The 18,312-nt window shown below is 48.2% G+C and overlaps 1 protein-coding gene across 6 annotated transcripts in view; it reads right to left on the bottom strand.

Moving 5' to 3' along the window:
* The window catches only part of FBXW11 (F-box and WD repeat domain containing 11), a 115,399-nt gene extending 98,744 nt beyond the window's left edge, over positions 1–16,655 (bottom strand). For 2 of the 6 annotated variants that reach the window (XM_077312825.1, XM_077312837.1), the window contains exon 1: positions 16,254–16,395. Coding sequence is in view for 3 of the 6 variants with exons in the window: in XM_077312814.1 (XP_077168929.1) it covers positions 16,254–16,298 (45 nt within the window). In the remaining 3 variants the exon portion in view is untranslated. Of the gene's footprint in view, positions 1–4,128; positions 5,473–16,253 lie in introns of those variants that run through there. The other 4 variants (XM_077312814.1, XM_077312819.1, XM_077312820.1 and 1 more) reach the window with 4 other exon arrangements.
* Positions 16,656–18,312: the final 1,657 nt, after the last annotated feature.

Here is an 18,312-nt window from a genome sequence, read left to right as displayed (position 1 = left end):
AGTCAGTTCTGGTAGGCCAAAAAGGAGCACAGTCCTATTCGGGAGAGGAAAAGGAAACAAGCGTACATAAAAGCAACTGTTCCCCCATACACTTGTGGAAGTAAAGAATGAGAGTTGGCATTTTTCATTTCATCAAGAAATATGTCTTCCCCCTTGCACAGACAGCAAAGCAACATTCGTCCTGCACCGAGGAATCCAAACTAACACGCCACTGAAGACTCTACATTTCACAATGTTATTTTCAGTCAATTCTGTGTGCTCTCGCGACACCCAAGTAGCAATGATGAGAGAATAAAGGAAAAGGTTATGAATCCAGTCCTCCTGTGGGCTGTGGGGCTTCAAACTTCCATCAGCAAATTTGAAAAGCTTTCCTCCAAACGAGATATAAAGATGCCACGAAATGACAACAGCATAACTTGCATTCAGTTCCATTTCTCATCCATCCTATTTCTTTAACTGATCTCAGGTAAACAATGTTCCAAGGTTACTAGAGAACTGCTGCAAGAGATTTGTCGGCCAATACAAAGCAATATGCGATTCCCTATTTGAACTCATGACCATGTAAAGGTCTCAACCCAAGCAGCCTTCTATGCCCATCTTCTTTCTCTGGGCTACACTCTTCCCCCCTAAGCCTGGCTTCCTAAAATTTCCCTCCCTGTACCCTTCCGCTAAAACCTAAGCCGCTCAACCAACTGCTGCCAGAACTTCACCGCTATAAAATCCCTCACTGCATTTACATCTAAATCACTGAAAAGCAAGGGACTTAGAAATAAAGTTCAAAATGTTTATTATTAGACAGTACAAGCAAAGTACGTATAGCTGGACGGAAGCAGCAATTTGTCTCTCCGTCCCACAGGTGATTCTAAAAACTTGCACAAACAGAGCGAACGTTAAATCTTTAATTCCTCAGCATAAATTCTACTGAGGGAAAGGCAGACGGGATATCCATAGTGACCCATTCCAATCCTGAACACAAATCTCACTGAAACATAGTTTTTCAGTAACCATACTTCAGATTGCCAGCTGAAGTCCAGTAGGATAGATTGCTGGGGGTGGCCAAGCTGTGTCACCGGATTACAATTCCCTTGAGACCCTGCCTGCAGGCATGGGAATTCTAGCCTGTGGACATCCAGAGAGCCACAGTGTGGCCACCCCTGCTTGAAGCCATCCCCAACTCCCATGGGATATGATGAGTTGGTTCTTCTGTGCTGCTTTTCTCTACCCAAAGGAGTCTCAAAGCGGCTTACAGTTGCCTTCCCTTCCCTCTCCCCACAACAGACATCCTGTGAGGGGGGTGAGGCTGAGAGAGCCCTGATATTACTGAAGAAGGCTTGGTTCTTCTATGCCGCTTTTCTCTACCCAAAGGAGTCTCAAAGCAGCTTTCAGTCACCTTCCCTTCCCTCTCCCCACAACAGACATCCTGTGAGGGGGGTGAGGCTGAGAGAGCCCTGACATTACTGAGGAAGAAGAAGACTTGGTTCTTATATGCCGCTTTTCTCTACCCAAAGGAGTATCAAAGGGGCTTACAGTCGCCTTCCCATTCCTCTCCCCACAACAGACACCCTGTAAGGTGGGTGAGGCTGAGAGAGCCCTGATATCACTGCTCGGTCAGAACAGCTTTGTCAGTGCTGTGGCGAGCCCAAGGTCACCCAGCTGGCTGCATGTAGAGCGGGAGTGCAGAATCAAACCCGGATTGCCAGATTAGAAGTCCACACTCCTAAGCACTACACCAAACTCGCTAGGTCTAGACAGGCTTTTCAACCCATCTCACTCAATGACAAGCCCCATCCCACACGGCCTTTGTACATGCAGCCTCGCAATGCTCAGTACTGGTGCAGCCCCATAGTGTTCCCTATTGCTTTTTTGAGTGCTGTCTCCTTCCTTCCTCGCCAGCAGAAAAGTTGGATGGAGCCAAACCCGTAACTACGGCAGCCATTTTTACCAAGCATAGCCAAGAAACTGATGACACGACATGGTTCGAAAGGTACAACGTGTCACGCGGCCCATCTTGCTTAAAGGATACAGGAGAAACTGGTACTGCGGCCTGCTCAATTTGAGGGGAAAGGGAGGGATATAATATAAGCACAGGAGCAAAATGCCTCTGAATACCAGAGACTGAGGACAACAGGAGAGGACTGTTGTCTTTGTGCTCTGTTTGTGGACTTCTCCAAAGATTTTGGCTAGCCGGTGCTACCTAGTAATGGATTACACAGACCTTGGGCCAATTTAGTCAAGGTTCTCCTTAAGCTTGAGATGTAACACACAGCGACTGTAAGCCGCTTTGAGCCTCCTTCGGGTAGGGAAAAGCCACATATAAGAACCAATTCTTCTTCTTCTACAAGCCAGGGTGCTTGTAGAAATACACAAAGGTAATATGATGGGTGTTCTGGGTGATGGACAGCGAGTTAAGCAGTCCTTTCACTTGACTATGCTAAAATTCTGTCCAGAATCAATGAAGGTTAGTGGCTTCAAACTACTTGCTCCTTAAGTATAAACGTACACAAACAACGAGATTTCTAGAAATGTTTCTGCTGGGATTGGGCAGTGTTTACGCCGAGCAAACTACAATCTGGCAGAGTAAGACAGTGAAAACTAAAGAAACATACAAGTTGTCATAAACGCATTACACAGCAGTGACAAATGACGCTTCACAGATTTCACCGCATGCCTACGAAGTTGTGCTCAACCATGGCTTTTCACATACCTCAAAATTTGAAATCTAGAGCTTTATCAAGATAGAGGCAATGCCATCTTCCTGTTTCAAATGTACTACTAAGCACTGAAGACATCTCTTCTCAGTCAAGGCTTAATATGCGGAGACAAGTTTCTGCTCATGGATAAAATAAGAGGTTTGTTTAGGTTTATTCACCATCACAAGCATTAACTGCAGGCCTAACGGGGTTAAACGCACACTTCCTGAAACTAATTTTGAAGACAGAACAGCGGGCAAAGCTAAGACCAAATGAACAAATAAATAAAAAGAAGAAGCTCTGCTTATCTGACCAAATTTTGGGAACCTCCTCAAATCGGAAACTTGTGCTTTATACAAAGGCAATACTTCCTGGTTTGCTTCTTCCTGCTTGTCTCTATTCCTGGGTCTTCAAATGTATGAGCAGATGAAGCATCCTTATATTGATGCAGACTGTTGGGCCACCGAGAACAGTAACGGCAGCAACTCTCCAGGCTCTCAGCCAGAGAAAGGTCTTTCCAAACATGCACTATGTGAGTCCCTTTAAGAGAATGTGTCAAGGACCTAACTTGGATCCTTCTGAGTGAAAAGCAATTACCCTATCACTAAACCGTGGGCTATAGACACTGACGATCATGCATTTTCCCCTCTTGGCTCCCAATCATTTCCAACCCCAAGGAGAGTTGATTAAAAGAGCCTGCCTAGAAGAATAGCTCAAAGGAGTTGGTTCTTATATGCCACTTTTCCCTACCCAAAGGAGTCTCAAAGCAGCTTACAACTGTCTTCCCTGTTCCTCTCGCCACAACAGGGAGGTGAGGCTAAGAGAGCCCTGATATTACTACCCGAAGAAGTCACGGCTTACAATCTCCCTGATATTACTGCTCAGTCAGAACATAGACTAACAGGGCTGTGGCTGGCCCAAGGTCATCCAGCTAGCTGCGTGTGGAGGAGCAGGGAACCAAACCCGGTTCGCCAGATTAGAAGTCGCCGCTCACTATGCCGAGCTACATCATGGATTCGCTGGCTGCAGTGAGGAAGAGGGAAGGGTTTGAAACAACTTTCCTTGCTGCCTCTGCTGGCAAAGCTCACTTTTCCATCTTCCAATGGAAATCAGCCTTCCTACAGTTAGAAATGGCTTCCAAAGGAAAGAACCATTGTTGTTAGGTGCAAAGTCATGTCTGAGCCGTCGCGACCCCAAGGACCATGATTTTCCAGGCCCTCCTGTCCTCTACCATTCCCCGAAGTCCATTTAAGTTTGCACCAACTGCTTCAGTGACTCCATCCAACCAACCAACCATTAGTCCTCCACAAAGACCCTTGCATCAGTAGATAACTGGATCCAACCTATTCTGAAGTAGTGCTAATTCATTTCACACTAGGGATCCACGGACTTATTTCCTCAGTAAGCAAAACAACGAAAGAGAAACATCGGCACTTACCGTGAGGGCTCCTTCTACCCTGCCGAAGGGAGGGCATCTTAGCACGGCTCATTCCCGCCAATTAGTTAAGGAGGCAGGTCTTTTCCATCCTGTCTCTAGTGGTGGGGTGGTCACCCGACTCCTCAGTTCAGGTGCTCCCCAAGCTGTATAAAAATTTCTCCTAAAACTCAGAGAGAGAAAAAAACAAAACACGAGAACATGCCAGGTACACCATGCACAGCTCTGAACCAAAGAGACAGTAAGAGAGGGGGAAAAAGGAAAGTCTTTAGCAACATAATGACAATATCTAAAAAGAAATTGATACATGGTCAGCTCAAATGCTTTGTTGTTGTTGCTGTTAGCTGCATAGTCGTGTCCGACCCATCGCGAGCCCATGGACAATGATCCTCCAGGCCTTCCTGTCCTCTACCATTCCCCGGAGTCCATTTAAGCTCTCACCGACTGCTTCAGGGACTCCATCCAGCCACCTCATTCTCTGTCGTCCCCTTCTTCTTTTGCCCTCGATCGCTCCCAGCATTAAGCCCTTCTTCCTTCTCATGAGGTGGCCAAAGTATTTGAGTATTGATTAGGCTGAGATATAAGATGCCCTCCCTTCCTCAGAGTAGAAGGAACCTGCACAGTTAAGAGCCAATGTTCCTTACTCACTTTAAGGGGGAGGGTATCTTAGCACAGGATGTCCAAAAGCAGTGACTCCCATGTCGGCTTGGAATGGCTGGCCTGCTTGGTTTGAATAACTAAAGTAGCAGTCATCGGTCAAGACTGCAATTAGCTGATACAGGACCAGCATATGGATGATCCTAAGGAGGTCAATTGCCTAATGAAACTTCCTCTCAAGGAGAAAACAGGGCCACTCCTAAAAGCAACGCACGCCGTTCCTTCAGATGGTGTGGTTAATCCAAGGAGAGGAGTATGGAAAATCTGCCGGTCAAGAAGCCTGAATTACCCTTGCAGTAGTAATGTGGGGTCTGATTGAAGGTCGCTTGTCACAAGGGAAACCAAGGCTTCCAGCTCCGAAAAACCACCTGTATCATTCACAGCTGAGAGGAGAAAACTTAAAACAAACTCTTGTTTTCAGAGGGACCCCATTATAACTTTGAAGACTAGGGTCCACAGTACGGCTTGCAGTCACCTAGAAGTACACCGAGTATCAGAGGACTGATCCACACTACTCTTTGATGAGGAAAAAACTACTGTTGTCTTAGACCCGCCGGTTCTCAACCTGGGGGTCGTGACCCATTTGGGGGTCAATCGATCCTTTCCCCAGGGGTCACCAAGGCTGCCACCGCCTTTCTAGTGACGCGAGGGTTGCACGCTCAGGCGCGCTCCAGAAATCACGGAAGCCAGCGGCATAGAGGGAATGGAAGCCGACGGCACACCAGCCAATGCTCACACGCTGGTGCCCCCCATCCCCTCCCCATAGGCTGCCTCGGGCTTCCATGATCGCCAGCGCACTGGAATGTGGACTTCTGGGGACTTCTTGTTATTAGGGTCCCTTGAAAGTGTTGTCCTATACCCAGTTTGGAGACAAGCAGGGAAACAACAGAACCTGTCAGGTAACTTCCCTGGTCTCAGGGATCTGCATGAATCACCTCAAGGAGAGAGGGGAGGAGTAGGATGGTACGGGCTAAGAAGGTGTGAGAGGAAGTACCAGGTTCTCCCCCACTGTGGAGCTAGGCTTGTTCAGCTGTACGTTCATGGTAGGGTGAAAGTATCTGGGAGATATCAACTGGGTCTCTAGAATAATTATTCACCTATCTATCTAGAAGACTTAAATGGTACCTCTCCAGGAGATCTGTGGGGTGCAGTTTGTAGGGGAAACTGCTGAAAGGGGTTCTGAGATTCTTCTAAGGTGGGCGAAAAGGGCAGCTTTCGATTATAGATAGTGGATATGTTTCTGGTGCTTTGAATCTGGAGGCAAATGAGAACCACACAGTCATCACTACAGAATGGATATACCTCTTCAATGAGTCAGAAGAGGGCCTGCAAAATGGAGCTCTTCCGCCAGGTCGTGGGGTGAGGCTGGGCCACATGGAAGATCTGTCCCCCCTTACAGCGGCTGTAGCGTACTCCATCAGGCACCCTCTGTCCTCCCTCCCCCTCGAGTGGGTTACCAAGGGGTAGAGTAGATATGAACTGAGTTTGTACCACAACTGGGGATTTATGTATGATATGTTTTATATGTTTTGTTGCATGTTTTTATTGGGGTTTTATATGTCTGTAACTCGCCACGGGCCTCCGGGGAGAGGCGAGGAATAAATCTAATTAATTAATTAAGAGAACCACCATGTCTGAGAATGTTCTGGAAAAGGAATGTGGACTTGGGGAGGATAACTGGGTAACCCTGCTTGCCTGGAAAGGCCAGCCACCAGGTGCCACAGAGAAATTGATGATTAGAATATCTCAAAAGAGGGGGGGGGAGCTATCTAATGAGTTACATGGCCTCTGAGGCAGAAGTTGTGCCTTCAGGTAGAAGTGTTAGCAACTGATGGATTGTGAAAGCGAGAATCTCCCTTCTGAAACAGTTTAGACTTGGAGGCCTGCTCTACTGCTCTAATATGTAAAAAACATTATTTAGTGGAGCCCACCTGGGAGCCAGAGAGCAATTCCATGACTTGTGGATCGGAGGCCCAGTAAGTCAAAACGTAAATCTGAACAGGCACCATACCTACATTCTACATTCAACTAAGGCATGAACTGGGGGGCACAGAAGGGGGTCGACTTCATCCAAAATACAACCAAGGGGTATTTGGGCTAGTACAGACATTGGAATGGCCTTAATACAGGGGGTTCCATCCTGGCCTGGTCCTCCTGGTAGTTGTTCACACTGGTAGCAGTGACAGTTCTAGTTGATTTAGTGTATCGAGTGGCAAATAAAGGGCTATAACCAAAGCTTCCTGCGCATGGAATCTTGGAAGAACCTATTTGATCTTGTATGCTACAAACAGCAAATTGGTTCTAACGGTTAGTTGCTGGCTATCTTTCTTTTTTCCCCTTATCCCAAGATCTTTATCGTGGAACATGAGGCAGCATCCATAGAATGTCCCTGTCCAGGCACCAAGCAGGCCAGCCTCAGGAGAGTGACTGCATGGAAGATGGTGGGTCACTGTTCTAAGGGAGTCCCAATGTCGTTACAAGAGCGTATATGCCCTGACAGACAAGAATGATGCTTTCAGGGCCCCAGTACCAAAAACTGCAGAAAAGTGGGACTCTCTGAGGGATACTAATACTTGTTAGATCTTGTGCTCTCTCACTGTTCATGGTCTCGAAGGCTCCTGGAACAAGGGTTACGATAACTGGAACCTTTAGAGCAGGGGTAGTCAACCTAGGTGGGCATGTCCACAGCGATGCTTCCCAACCATATTCTGCACAATTTTGCCATTTCCAGCATTTCTCGAAACCTGAAGAATGTTTCAGAGATTTCTCAGTGGTAAAAAAGTGGAGAAAGGTTGTGCTAGGCAAAGGGCATCCTATGCTACCTCCATGTATATCAGTGGAGAATTATTTTGGAGAGATAGGCATGTTCAGGAAGCACAGGAAAAGACACTGCCCGTTATCCTATTCATTTAGAAATTGGGAGGGTACTTCCCTTAGGACTGCTGGTGGGATTGCCCTCCATGGTCAGATTACAGTGCTCAACTGCTGCAGGACAAAAAATAATCTTGGCCCATAGACTCCTGTAACTGATGGCTCCTTGGTTCCCCAGGAACATCATTCCCACAGGTATTTCCCCCTCCTCCCTGCACAAAACCGCTTAGAAAGAACCAGGTATCTGCAGTTCAACCACTGCATTCTTGGTGGGAGGATGGTTACTGAAGGTTGCGCTGAGGCACAGACTGGTGCTATGGGACAGACCTGCAGCCTAGCCTCATGAGGAATTTGGGCCTAGAAGCCACTCTTGCATTTTCAGGCTTCAAGGGGAAAAACAGAAGGGCAAGGGAGAAAAGTGAAACTCAGATTTATGCCACTAGTGGGTGGGGGAGACCCAAACTGCACACCTGTGGGACTCCCTGAAGGATACGGATACCTGCTGGGAGGGGCTCATGGGAACTGTAGTTCACAGACATCTGGAGAAGCCACATTTTGGCCACCCCTGCTCTAGCCCTCTGTGGCTGTACGTGCTTTGTGGGGCTCCCCAACCCAGCTTCACAGAGGAAGAGTCCTAGAATCTGTATTTGAGTAAGAACAGGGTGTCCCCACCCTCGGTGAGTTGTACTGGGGAAGAGCCCTTGCCTCCCTGTTTGCCTCCCTTTTGGAGAGCAACAGGGTGTCCCAGCTGCATGGGGGAAGAATCCCTGCCTCACTATTTAGGGAGAAACAGGGTGCCTTCAACCTCCTTGCAAGTGATACCACCCCCCGCTTCATTGACATCTATGGTCCTTCTGCTGACTCAGCTACGTCTCTCCTCAGAAAGGAGTGGGAGCATGAGGGAAGGTAGAACTGGAGAAAAACCATGTAGGAAAAGAAAGGAAGAGGCTGTGGGAACTCATTTTCCTTGGCAAGGAAAATGAACTGAGGAGCCCGTAGATTCCCACCAGTGGGGACTGGAAGTTGGACTAAGATCTGCCGTCTTAACTAGTAATTGCCCACGTAAAGATATTGTCCCATTCAGAATGAAAATACTGTCTTTGCGCCCCAAAAACCTCCATGTGAAAAATACTTCAATCATTCAAGAACATTTCATGCACAGACCACAAGGAGCAAGCTGGCTTTATGGCTTGAGGTGAAGGAAATATGGGCGGGGGACAGCAAAAACAGGCACAGCCTTATATAACCCAGTAGCTGCGAGCATTAGAAGCTGGACAAATTTATATTCTTAACCACAAAGTTGTGAAATTCAGACTCGCAACAATATTTCGCCCATTTCAGTAATTCTATGAAGTCCCAGTCACTGTATTTCCCAAAACCTTCATTAACACCACCCAAAACATACAAGGGTCATCCGCATGTGAACGCAGGCTACCAGGCTGACATTTTGGGCAGATGCCATTCACCAAAAAGGAGGGGGGGAAAGGGGAGGGGGAGGCATAAAAATCAATCCAACATACTGGGCCTTTTATGCATATAAGTGACATACTGGCTCAGCACTGTCCAAGCCAATCACGTCTCTGGCTGTGTGCAGGCACAAACCCGGCTTTGCAAGCACGTATATATGTCCATTCAGTCAAAAAGAGGCGCCCATTAAATTACTCAAGCACGGAGACATTCAAGGTCACAGCTTTCATGTCAGATTAATTTTGTGCCCATGTTTTGTACAATGGGTTGCAACTCACAAATCTATGGAAGCCATTGTGTCTCTTCACTTGGAGGATAGAATTGTACAACTGCATACGGAACGACGGCGTATAAAATACTTATGCTTAAATACTGAACTAAACAAAGAAGCCAGTCTACTTACTAGAAGGACAAGACAGAAAGCCCCATCTTACGGGTACCATCTAGGTGCGCTTATGTTCAATGGCTTCGTTTAGCCTAACGCCTATGGGCTGCAGTAAAGAACACCACACACTATATGTTATCAAACAAATTGCCTTAATGGGGAAGGGGAGGGGTCTTTAAAAGCCTGTACACCATGTATTAACCAAGGAAGTGGAAGAAGAGGAGGAAGAAGGAGGAGGAGTTGGTTCTTACATGCTGCTTTTCTCTACCCAAAGGAGTCTCAAAATGGCCTTCCCTTTCCTCTCCCCACAACAGACACCCTGTGAGGTGGGTGAGGCTAACAGAGCCCTGATATTACTGCTTAGTTAGAACAGTTTTATTACTGCTGTGACGAGCCCAAGGTCACCCAGCTGGCTGCATGTGGGGGAGCGCGGAATCAAACCCGGCTCGCCAGATTAGAAGTCCACACTCCTAACCACTACACCAAGCTGGAACCTTTTGCCATTCAAGTTTTAAAAACAGGTATATATATCCCTGAGGCTAAAGCAACGCTGATAACACACACTGTCTCTGAATACATTTTCAACTCTACACGATAGGTTGATGTTGCCGGTTAGCATACTAGGACTTAGCTTTGTTCCACGTAATACATGGATGAGAGACGCTACAGGGATGAGTTGGAGTAAGTGATGGCTTTGACCACAGTGCTTGAAACATGCGCTTGGAGGCACACAGGAGGCATGTATCACTTTCTATTACACCCCAGAGGATCCATCCTGTAAAACTGGTTATTGTGCGGGTGGCAATACCTTCTAGAAGAAACCATTAGAACAGACACTCGCAGATCTCTGGAAAAAGACCCAGTAAAGGAAGTGCAGTGAACAGTGTACTGCTATGACAAATGATTAGACTTGCAGATAGTGGCGTTCCGAACTTACACTTGGCCTTTTTCACAGGCAAGCCCCTGAGCTTCTGAGAGAAAGGGTGGGATCAAAAAGGATGAGAAAGAAAGAGACGTAAGGCCTGCACCTGTCTGCAACTTTCGGATCTGTGCATTCATGCCTGGGTGGGCGATGGGGAAGAAGTCCCAGGAGAAGTTGGCTGCTCAGTTTAGTGTACAAGGTTAGGCTTACTTGACGACAAAGGTTTCCACTCAGTTCTGCGAAGCCTGGCATTTTAAAAACATTCTAATACACTTTGAAAATTGTAGAGTGCAAGGTTCAAAGTTAGTACAGATTATGCTGACAGTACTGTATTCTGAAGCCTTCCACAGATTCCAGTTTATATTAATTTATTACTACCTAAAGCAATGACTTCCTCCAACAGACCATATTCATTGTGAGTATTAAGGGTCAAAAGGCCTCAAGATCCACTATTACGTTTATATTACAAAAAGAGCTTTTGCAATCCAAGAGAATCGGTTTAAGAACACAGTTAATGGTAATACTTTTAAACTGTTCAGAAGACAAAAACTGTTAAGACAAAAAGACCCAAATACTTCAAGCAATAGCATCAATGGGAAAGAAGCGATAAGAAAAAAAAAGGGGCCTATCTAAAGAGACCCACAAAAATGTAGCTATTCTTACGGGAACTGGTTTTTCTGGATTTATTGATTGGAACCACTATGCTAGAGGGTCCTCAAACTTTCTGACCCTGCAGGCCTCTTTGAAATCCTGACCCGGATCTATGATAACCTCAGATTGCCTAGTGGCCTCTTCCAGGAATCTTCACGCCCAAGTGATAATGGGCCAGTTGGTCAGAGTGGCATCCAAAGACCTTTCCTGTGGGCACATCAACATGCTTTGCTAATTATAAAGGGGGACTGCTTCTTGGGCAGGCAGCCTCATTGCAGATCCTGATTTCCATCCAAAAGGACTCTGCCAGCATGTTTGGGTAAGGGACCTTCCCCAGAGAATTCAAACCAGCCTGAACCTCACCCATCTCCCAGCCATAGGGGGAGACAGGGATAGTTAGAGTTTGTACTCCTTTACTTTCTGCCACACAATATATCTATATTGATACTCTAGCTTGATTTGACTTTAGAATATCTTTAAATATACCTTTTTTAATAGTCATCTGGCTTCAGGGCGTTTATTGGCTCTCTCAGTTGGTGGAATCCACCGAGGTTTGGAGGGGAATCCTTCCTGACATGGCACAGCCGTAAAATGGCTACCACGGAGTCAATCTGAAACATCTATATTGCCAACCAGCTCTCCAATGGCCAATAAGACACCCCATCTGGCCACACCCCCTTTCTAAAAAAGGTGTCAGGGGGTACCATGGCACCCCTGCAATAAGCCCTATTACATTGCATTAGCAAGTGCTTGTTTTACTACCTGGAAACCAATCCATTTGCTTTCAATTCACAATGCTATTTGCACAATCATTGGAGTTCTCAAAAGTGTTCTAGGCCACATTCCGGAAGACTCTTAAAAGTTACCAGAGCCTCCCAGACACTTCCTCCTCTCCATACCAATTTTATGACTTGCTCACTGGGTTTTCCCAATTCTCGTAACATTTACGACAGACCTGGGCTTTGGCCAGTACAGAACCACATGGGACTGGGGCAAAGCCATTACCAAGACAAGAAACGCAATTCAAACTGCCATCTGGCGAGTGGAGAAACCATCTACCCCTGTCAGAGAGCAGACTGGTATAAAAAAAAGTCATTTGTATAGTTTATAAACTGAGTTATTTGTATTGTTCCCGTTTCTTGTAAACTGCCCTGAGCCTTTTGGGGAGGGCAGTATATAAATAAAATAAATAAGATTCTATGATTCTAAGAAGGGCCACTGGAGATCTTGAGATAACTGGCTTTCCCCTTGATTGAGCTTGCACACAAAGCTGCTGAAAGGGAACTGATGCCCAAACACAAGTGTCCACATGACTCAGCAAACAAAGGGAAGAGCAGCTCACGGACCAGCAATCCTTCAACATCTCCGCTATGACCGCAGCAGTGGCTCCCGCTGTCTGAAACTGCCACACACACAAACATGCGCCCCCTCAGGGCAGCCTTCTAGAAGGAAGAGAGTCTACCACTATTCCTTAGAGCCATTTCCCCCACTCCTTAACTACAGCAGCGGACCAGCTGTGAATCTCCAGGGCATGAGGCAAGGGACTGTCAAAGTCCTGCTGCCAAAGATCCTTTAACTGAAGATGACAACGTACGCATGCCAAGCCTGTGCTCTATCCACACTGCTCAGATCTTATATTGTAATGGTGCCCAACCTTTTCGAGGATGAGGACACCTTATTAACTTCAAAAAATATCATGGAACTCCCTGCCCCAATACCCACACACAATAGCAGTTGCACTGTAAGTATCTGCTGATTCAGAAAATATGCAATGATAAAAGATCAAAATAACCCCAGTGCGTAATATACTGACCTGCATACCCCTGGCAATAAATCCACCCAACAGATTGGGAACCACTTATATATTGGTAAAGAAATGACCCACGTTGTAAAGCCTGGACTACAGAACCACCAACAAACCACAGAAGGGAGCATTAACAATGGACAGGGAAGGGAACGGGTGCTATTTTATGACCAGATATTGGACAGAATTTCGGATTTTCATAAAGTGTTACGACGCTGAGCCAAAATAAGATTTCTTCATTTCCCCTAAAAACCAATTTGTTCGAGGGTCATTTCCCAGCTAATGCTGGCACTATAATTCAGCAATGTACTCGTTTACTTTAAACCCAGAAAGCCACATCCACAGTGCACATAACGGCATGTATAATCCCCTCCCCATCTTCGAACCATTAACCAACAGTGCCATCCTATGCAGAATTAGTGCCTGTTAAAATCACACAATGCTGCCTTTCTACTGAGTCAGTCCATCAAGGTCAGTCTTCTCCTGTCTGACTGGCAATGACTCTCTAAGGCAGGGGTAGTCAACCTGTGGTCCTCCAGATGTCCATGGACTGCAATTCCCATGAGCCCCTGCCAGCTGGCAGGGGCTCATGGGAATTGCAGTCCATGGACATCTGGAGGACCACAGGTTGACTACCTCTGCTCTAGGGTTTCGGGCAGAGATATTTCTCATTACCTCCTTCCTGGTCCTCCTCACCAAAAATGCCAGGGATTGAGCCTGGGACCTCCTGCAGGCAGAGTAGATGATCTGCCACAACCACACAACTAGGCATCAATGGATTTAGACTGCAAAAACTCTGCCCAAAATTACTCCAAGACACTGCCTCATTTGTTCATTTGCTTTCAATCTACTTAGCAATCGTTTACTATTACTAAATTTACTTTTTTTGTGGTAGCAAGTCATCGCCTGAGTTTGCCCGGTGGCCATTTTGTCTGCTGTCATTTTGTCTGCTGTGTAATTTCTCAACAAAGTAGAGTTCAGCACTGTGTTGCACTCTATCAAGCATGAAAAACAAAACAAAACCCAACAACAGAAAATCGCATTGTCCAAAATTACAGCCGTTCACGTAGGCAAAGCCATGCTGATTTAACATTCTGCATTAATTCTGCACAACTCCAATATTATATATATATTTAAAGAGAAGAGGCTTACGGAATTAGTATCAATACACATGAAGACAAAATATGAAGTGAACCTAATCAAAATAAATATTTACACTTCGGAGACTTGACAATATAAATGACACTTGCATGCAGGGCAACAGCTTGAAAAAAGGACCGTCCCAAGCCAGAGCTGGAATACAAACGTGAAGAAAGGTCTTCTCCCATGAAAACAAATGGCATGCTCCCCCATATCCTTGCAATGAGACTCTATACCTAGGCACTTCCATTAAGCATTCTTTAGAACAGGGGGTAGTCAACCTGTGGTCCTCCAGATGTCCATGGACTACAATTCCCATGAGCCCCCACCAGCAAATGCTGGCAGGGGCTCATGGGAATTGTAGTCCATGGACATCTGGAGAACCACAGGTTGACTACCCCTGCTTTAGAACACAACACCCTCGGATGCTGACGCTCAAGATGATCTCCCCAAGGAAGAAAAGAACTTTTAGCCGGGAGTCTTGTTTTGCTAATCATCTAATCATCATTTTAAAATAATGTGAGACTGACTCGTTTGGGCACACTCCAATGGACACCAGAATATTGAAGGTTAGATCAATATTGCCTTTTGCTCCGTAATACATACAGACTCATAAAATACAACTCATGAAAAAATCAACCATAGGTCAGTCACATAAACACATATATCAAGGCATCACAATACCTCACAAAAAAAAAAACAGCTTACTCCTGTAGCGGATTTAATTGTCTCCTGCCGGACTAAGCTGGATGCACACAAGGAAGTTTAAGGGTTTTTAAAATTTAAAAATCCCAGGTTGCTGTTGTTTTAAATCAGGACCCAATTTACAAGAGGTCCTTATCAGAAGCTACCAGACCCCAAAAGAACAAGGCACGCAATTGATTGTAACGAATTGAATAACCAATTAAATAGCACCAGCCTGGTGTTTAGATTATGATTAGCCATGCAATTTCATTTTACAGTGGTTAAGTATTCCAACGTTCAACAGAAGTTCCAACGAAGTCACTTACTCTGGAAAGTGTCCATTTTTTAAAATTATGAAATCTTAAAAACGGCCATTTTACAAGAAAGAAATGTCATCTGGCCAAGCATGAACACAGCAAGGTGGCCCACTGACCAGATGGCCCCTTAAACCCAACCGCCTCAGCCTGCTGGCCAGTCCAAATTATGGGCAAAGGGAGAATTCCAACCTGTTCCTTAAACTCAGACTGCTGAATCACCTTGATTGATTGATCAAAGCTTGCAGTTGCTAAGAGAGCATCACTAACCCCTCCCCCATAATCCCCTGGGGAGGGGGAGGCAGAAAGACAAACTAGGATTTTAATCCCAAAGGGGCAGGTGTGTGTGATACTGTGGTCGGAACAATGAAGAGGAGTGGGGTGGCATCTTTAAACCGAGAGCGACAGAGAGAAGGATTCCATCCCACCATCAACTTGTGTGGACACAACCAGAGCGGCCAAACCAGTGGGCTGAGTCACAAGAGCTTAAGAGCAGGCTAGCCCTCCAGCTTTCGTGAGCGTCCGGAGAAAACGACCTCCCGTGGGCATCGGAGCATGCGGGGAAACAAACTCCGCCTGAGCTCTCCTGGACATCGCCGCCAAAGGCTTCCACCAGGATGCTGAGCCTGCATCCCGAGGCCGCTCTGCCGGCTCCAGAGCATCCTTAAAAGAAGTTCCAAAACCAAGGGCAAATGTCACCGGAGAGGGGAGGGGGGAGAGCGGGAAAAGATGGAAATTGGGAGGAGGAGGAGGTGGAGGCGGAGGAGGGGAAGAAAGAAAGAGAAAGAGAGAGAGCAAGAGAGGCAGAGGGCAGGGGGTCTTGCACCTGCCCTGCCCACAACACCTGCCGGGCTTTGTCCTGGCTGCTTGGGCTGCGGGTGGGAGCGAGAAAGGCGACAAGAGGAGAGCCACATTCTCTCTCTCCCCCCCCCCACCCACCCACCCACCCGCCCGCCCGCCCGCCTCCATTTCCCCACAGGGGAGGGGAGGGGGGCTCTCTTTGACAGAGCCTCGAGGGTCCTTCTCCAACCAGGCGGAGGAGGAGGAGGAGGAGGAGGAGGAGGAGGAGGAGGAGGGCGGGTGGCCTGGAAGCCCAAGCACCGCCCCCTCGCCCCTCACTGCGGGGAAAGGCAGCGCGGGCGAGGAGCGGCCTAGGCGCCGGCGCCTCCCTGCCCCCCACTCTCGCTCTCTCTCTGGGGCGGGGGGCGTCGCCGGGGCTGCCGCCACACTCACCATGAGCTCGATGGTCTTGTCCTCGATCACCGACTCCGGCTCCATCGCGGCTGGGGGGGCGGCGGCGGCGGCTCCTCCGTCTTCTTCGTCGTCGTCGTCGTCTTCTCGGCGGGGAAGGAAAAGCCCCGTCTTGCCGCTCTCGTCCCCCCGGCCCGGCCCTGTGAGGAGGAGGAGGAGGCCGCCGCCGGCTCCGACAGACCGACCGACTGACTCACCTCCGCCTCCCTCTCGGCCGCGCGCCCGGAAGAGGAAGTGAGGCAGCAGGCCGACGCCGCCTTTCCCTCCGCCGCAGGGGAACGGCCGGCCGCCACGGAGGGAGGGAGGGAGGGAGGGAGGGGGGCGGCGGCAGGGAGGGGAGGGACTACGACTCCCGACAGGCTCTGCGCTCCGCGGCGGGGAACGGCGGCCGCGAGGCGACCGGCATGCGCAGCGTCCGGGGGACGGAGGGGCTCGCGGCGGACGTTTCGCCGGCGCTCGTTTTTTGCCTTTTCCCGGCATGCAACGCGATGCTCTCCCCCGTGCCGCGCACGGGGTTGAGAGTGTTGCAAGACACAAATGTAGTCCTGAAGGCAGAGGCGGGGAGGGGGGAGAAGTGACCGATGAAACCTCCTCTGAAGTATATGTTGTTCTGGGGCATGAGCAAAATGCTCCTTAAGGCATAACATGAACTTTGCTCCGTGGCGTGGCAGGATCCACCAGAAATACCTGCGCATGCTGCCGAAATGTACAGCACATTTTCAAATATCTATATTATGGCTGGCATTCCGTCACAGACCAGCTTGGGGTAGTGGTTGAGAGTGTCATCTGAGGAGCCGGGTTTGGTTCCAGACTCCATATGCAGCTGGCTGGGGGGACTTTGGGCCAGTCACAGCCCTGCTGGAAGCTGTTCTCACAGAGCTCTCTCAGGCTCACTTACCTCACTGGGTGTTGGTTATGGGGAGAGGGAGGGAAGGCGGTGGTAAGCCACTGAAGAGCGGGGTATATAAACAGCTTCTAATTCTTATTAGCTTTCTGTGTGTTTTTATGTTGTTTTATGCAAAGCAATGTAATCAGAGTTCGGTGAGAGGAACAGAACTTTATGTCCTGTACTCCCCCAATAAAATAGTTATCCTAACATTAACCCTCTACATGCCTGATAATCTGTTCCATATAATATATTTCTGGTAAGGGCTTTGGAGGAGGAGCTGGTCTCATGGCTTAAGTGCCACTCAGCCCTTAACACCCACTCAGGGCAGCTGTCCAGCCCTTGAGTGCCTCCTCCTCCTCCAACCCGCTTGCCTGTCTGTTCAGTGGACAGCCAATCACCTTCTGTACCCCACCCCTGACTACCCCCTCCTCCTTCCACTTCCTCAGAGGCTGCAGATCCCTGCTGTTTGAGAGCTGTCCCTGCCAGTGAGTTCCCTGCCTAGGAGGCCTCCAGCCTTTCCAGGTCCTGGGGGGAGGGAGAGACCATCCACAGAGTTCTTTCACAGGGTGGGAGGGCTCTCCCCAGATGCCATTTTGAAAAACCCCATGCTGCAGTACCACAGAGGGACCTTCATGACACCCATGACACCTCGGTACCATGGCCGACTCTTTGCTGAAAGAGTGTTCTGTGCACTAACAAGCATGAGGGTCCCGTTCCATCATAAACTCAGCAATATGACATCATGGTCATTCGACTGGTCCACGCACTCACCAGGGCTGCCTCAAGATCCTTCTGATATAGACAGAAACTGGGTGTAGCAGCCCTCAACTAGAGGGCCTGCAGCTGTAGGCCATCCTTGTCGGAGGAAGCCAGTGCACCTGAGCCCCATCTATCCTGAGAGATGATCCTCTGACAGCTGTCAGGGTAGATCGCCTCCTCCACTGCCATTGGGGGCTTGCTGGGGCCTTGGCCTGCAGCTTCCAGTGCTGCTTCTCCAGCGAGTCTTCCAAGTTGGTCACTGTGTTGTCTAGAGCAGTGGTCCCCAACCTTTTTATCATCGGGGACCACTCAACGCCTTTTACTGAGGCCCGGTGGGTGGAGGGGTAGTTTACTCCTCTACTCTCAACCACTGCCCTAATGCTCTCTGATCGC

Source organism: Paroedura picta, chromosome 1 (assembly GCF_049243985.1).
Source record: "Paroedura picta isolate Pp20150507F chromosome 1, Ppicta_v3.0, whole genome shotgun sequence".
Classification (NCBI taxonomy): domain Eukaryota; kingdom Metazoa; phylum Chordata; class Lepidosauria; order Squamata; family Gekkonidae; genus Paroedura; species Paroedura picta.
The sequence above is the reverse complement of the archived record's forward strand: the minus strand, read 5'-3'. Positions and strand labels throughout refer to the sequence as shown.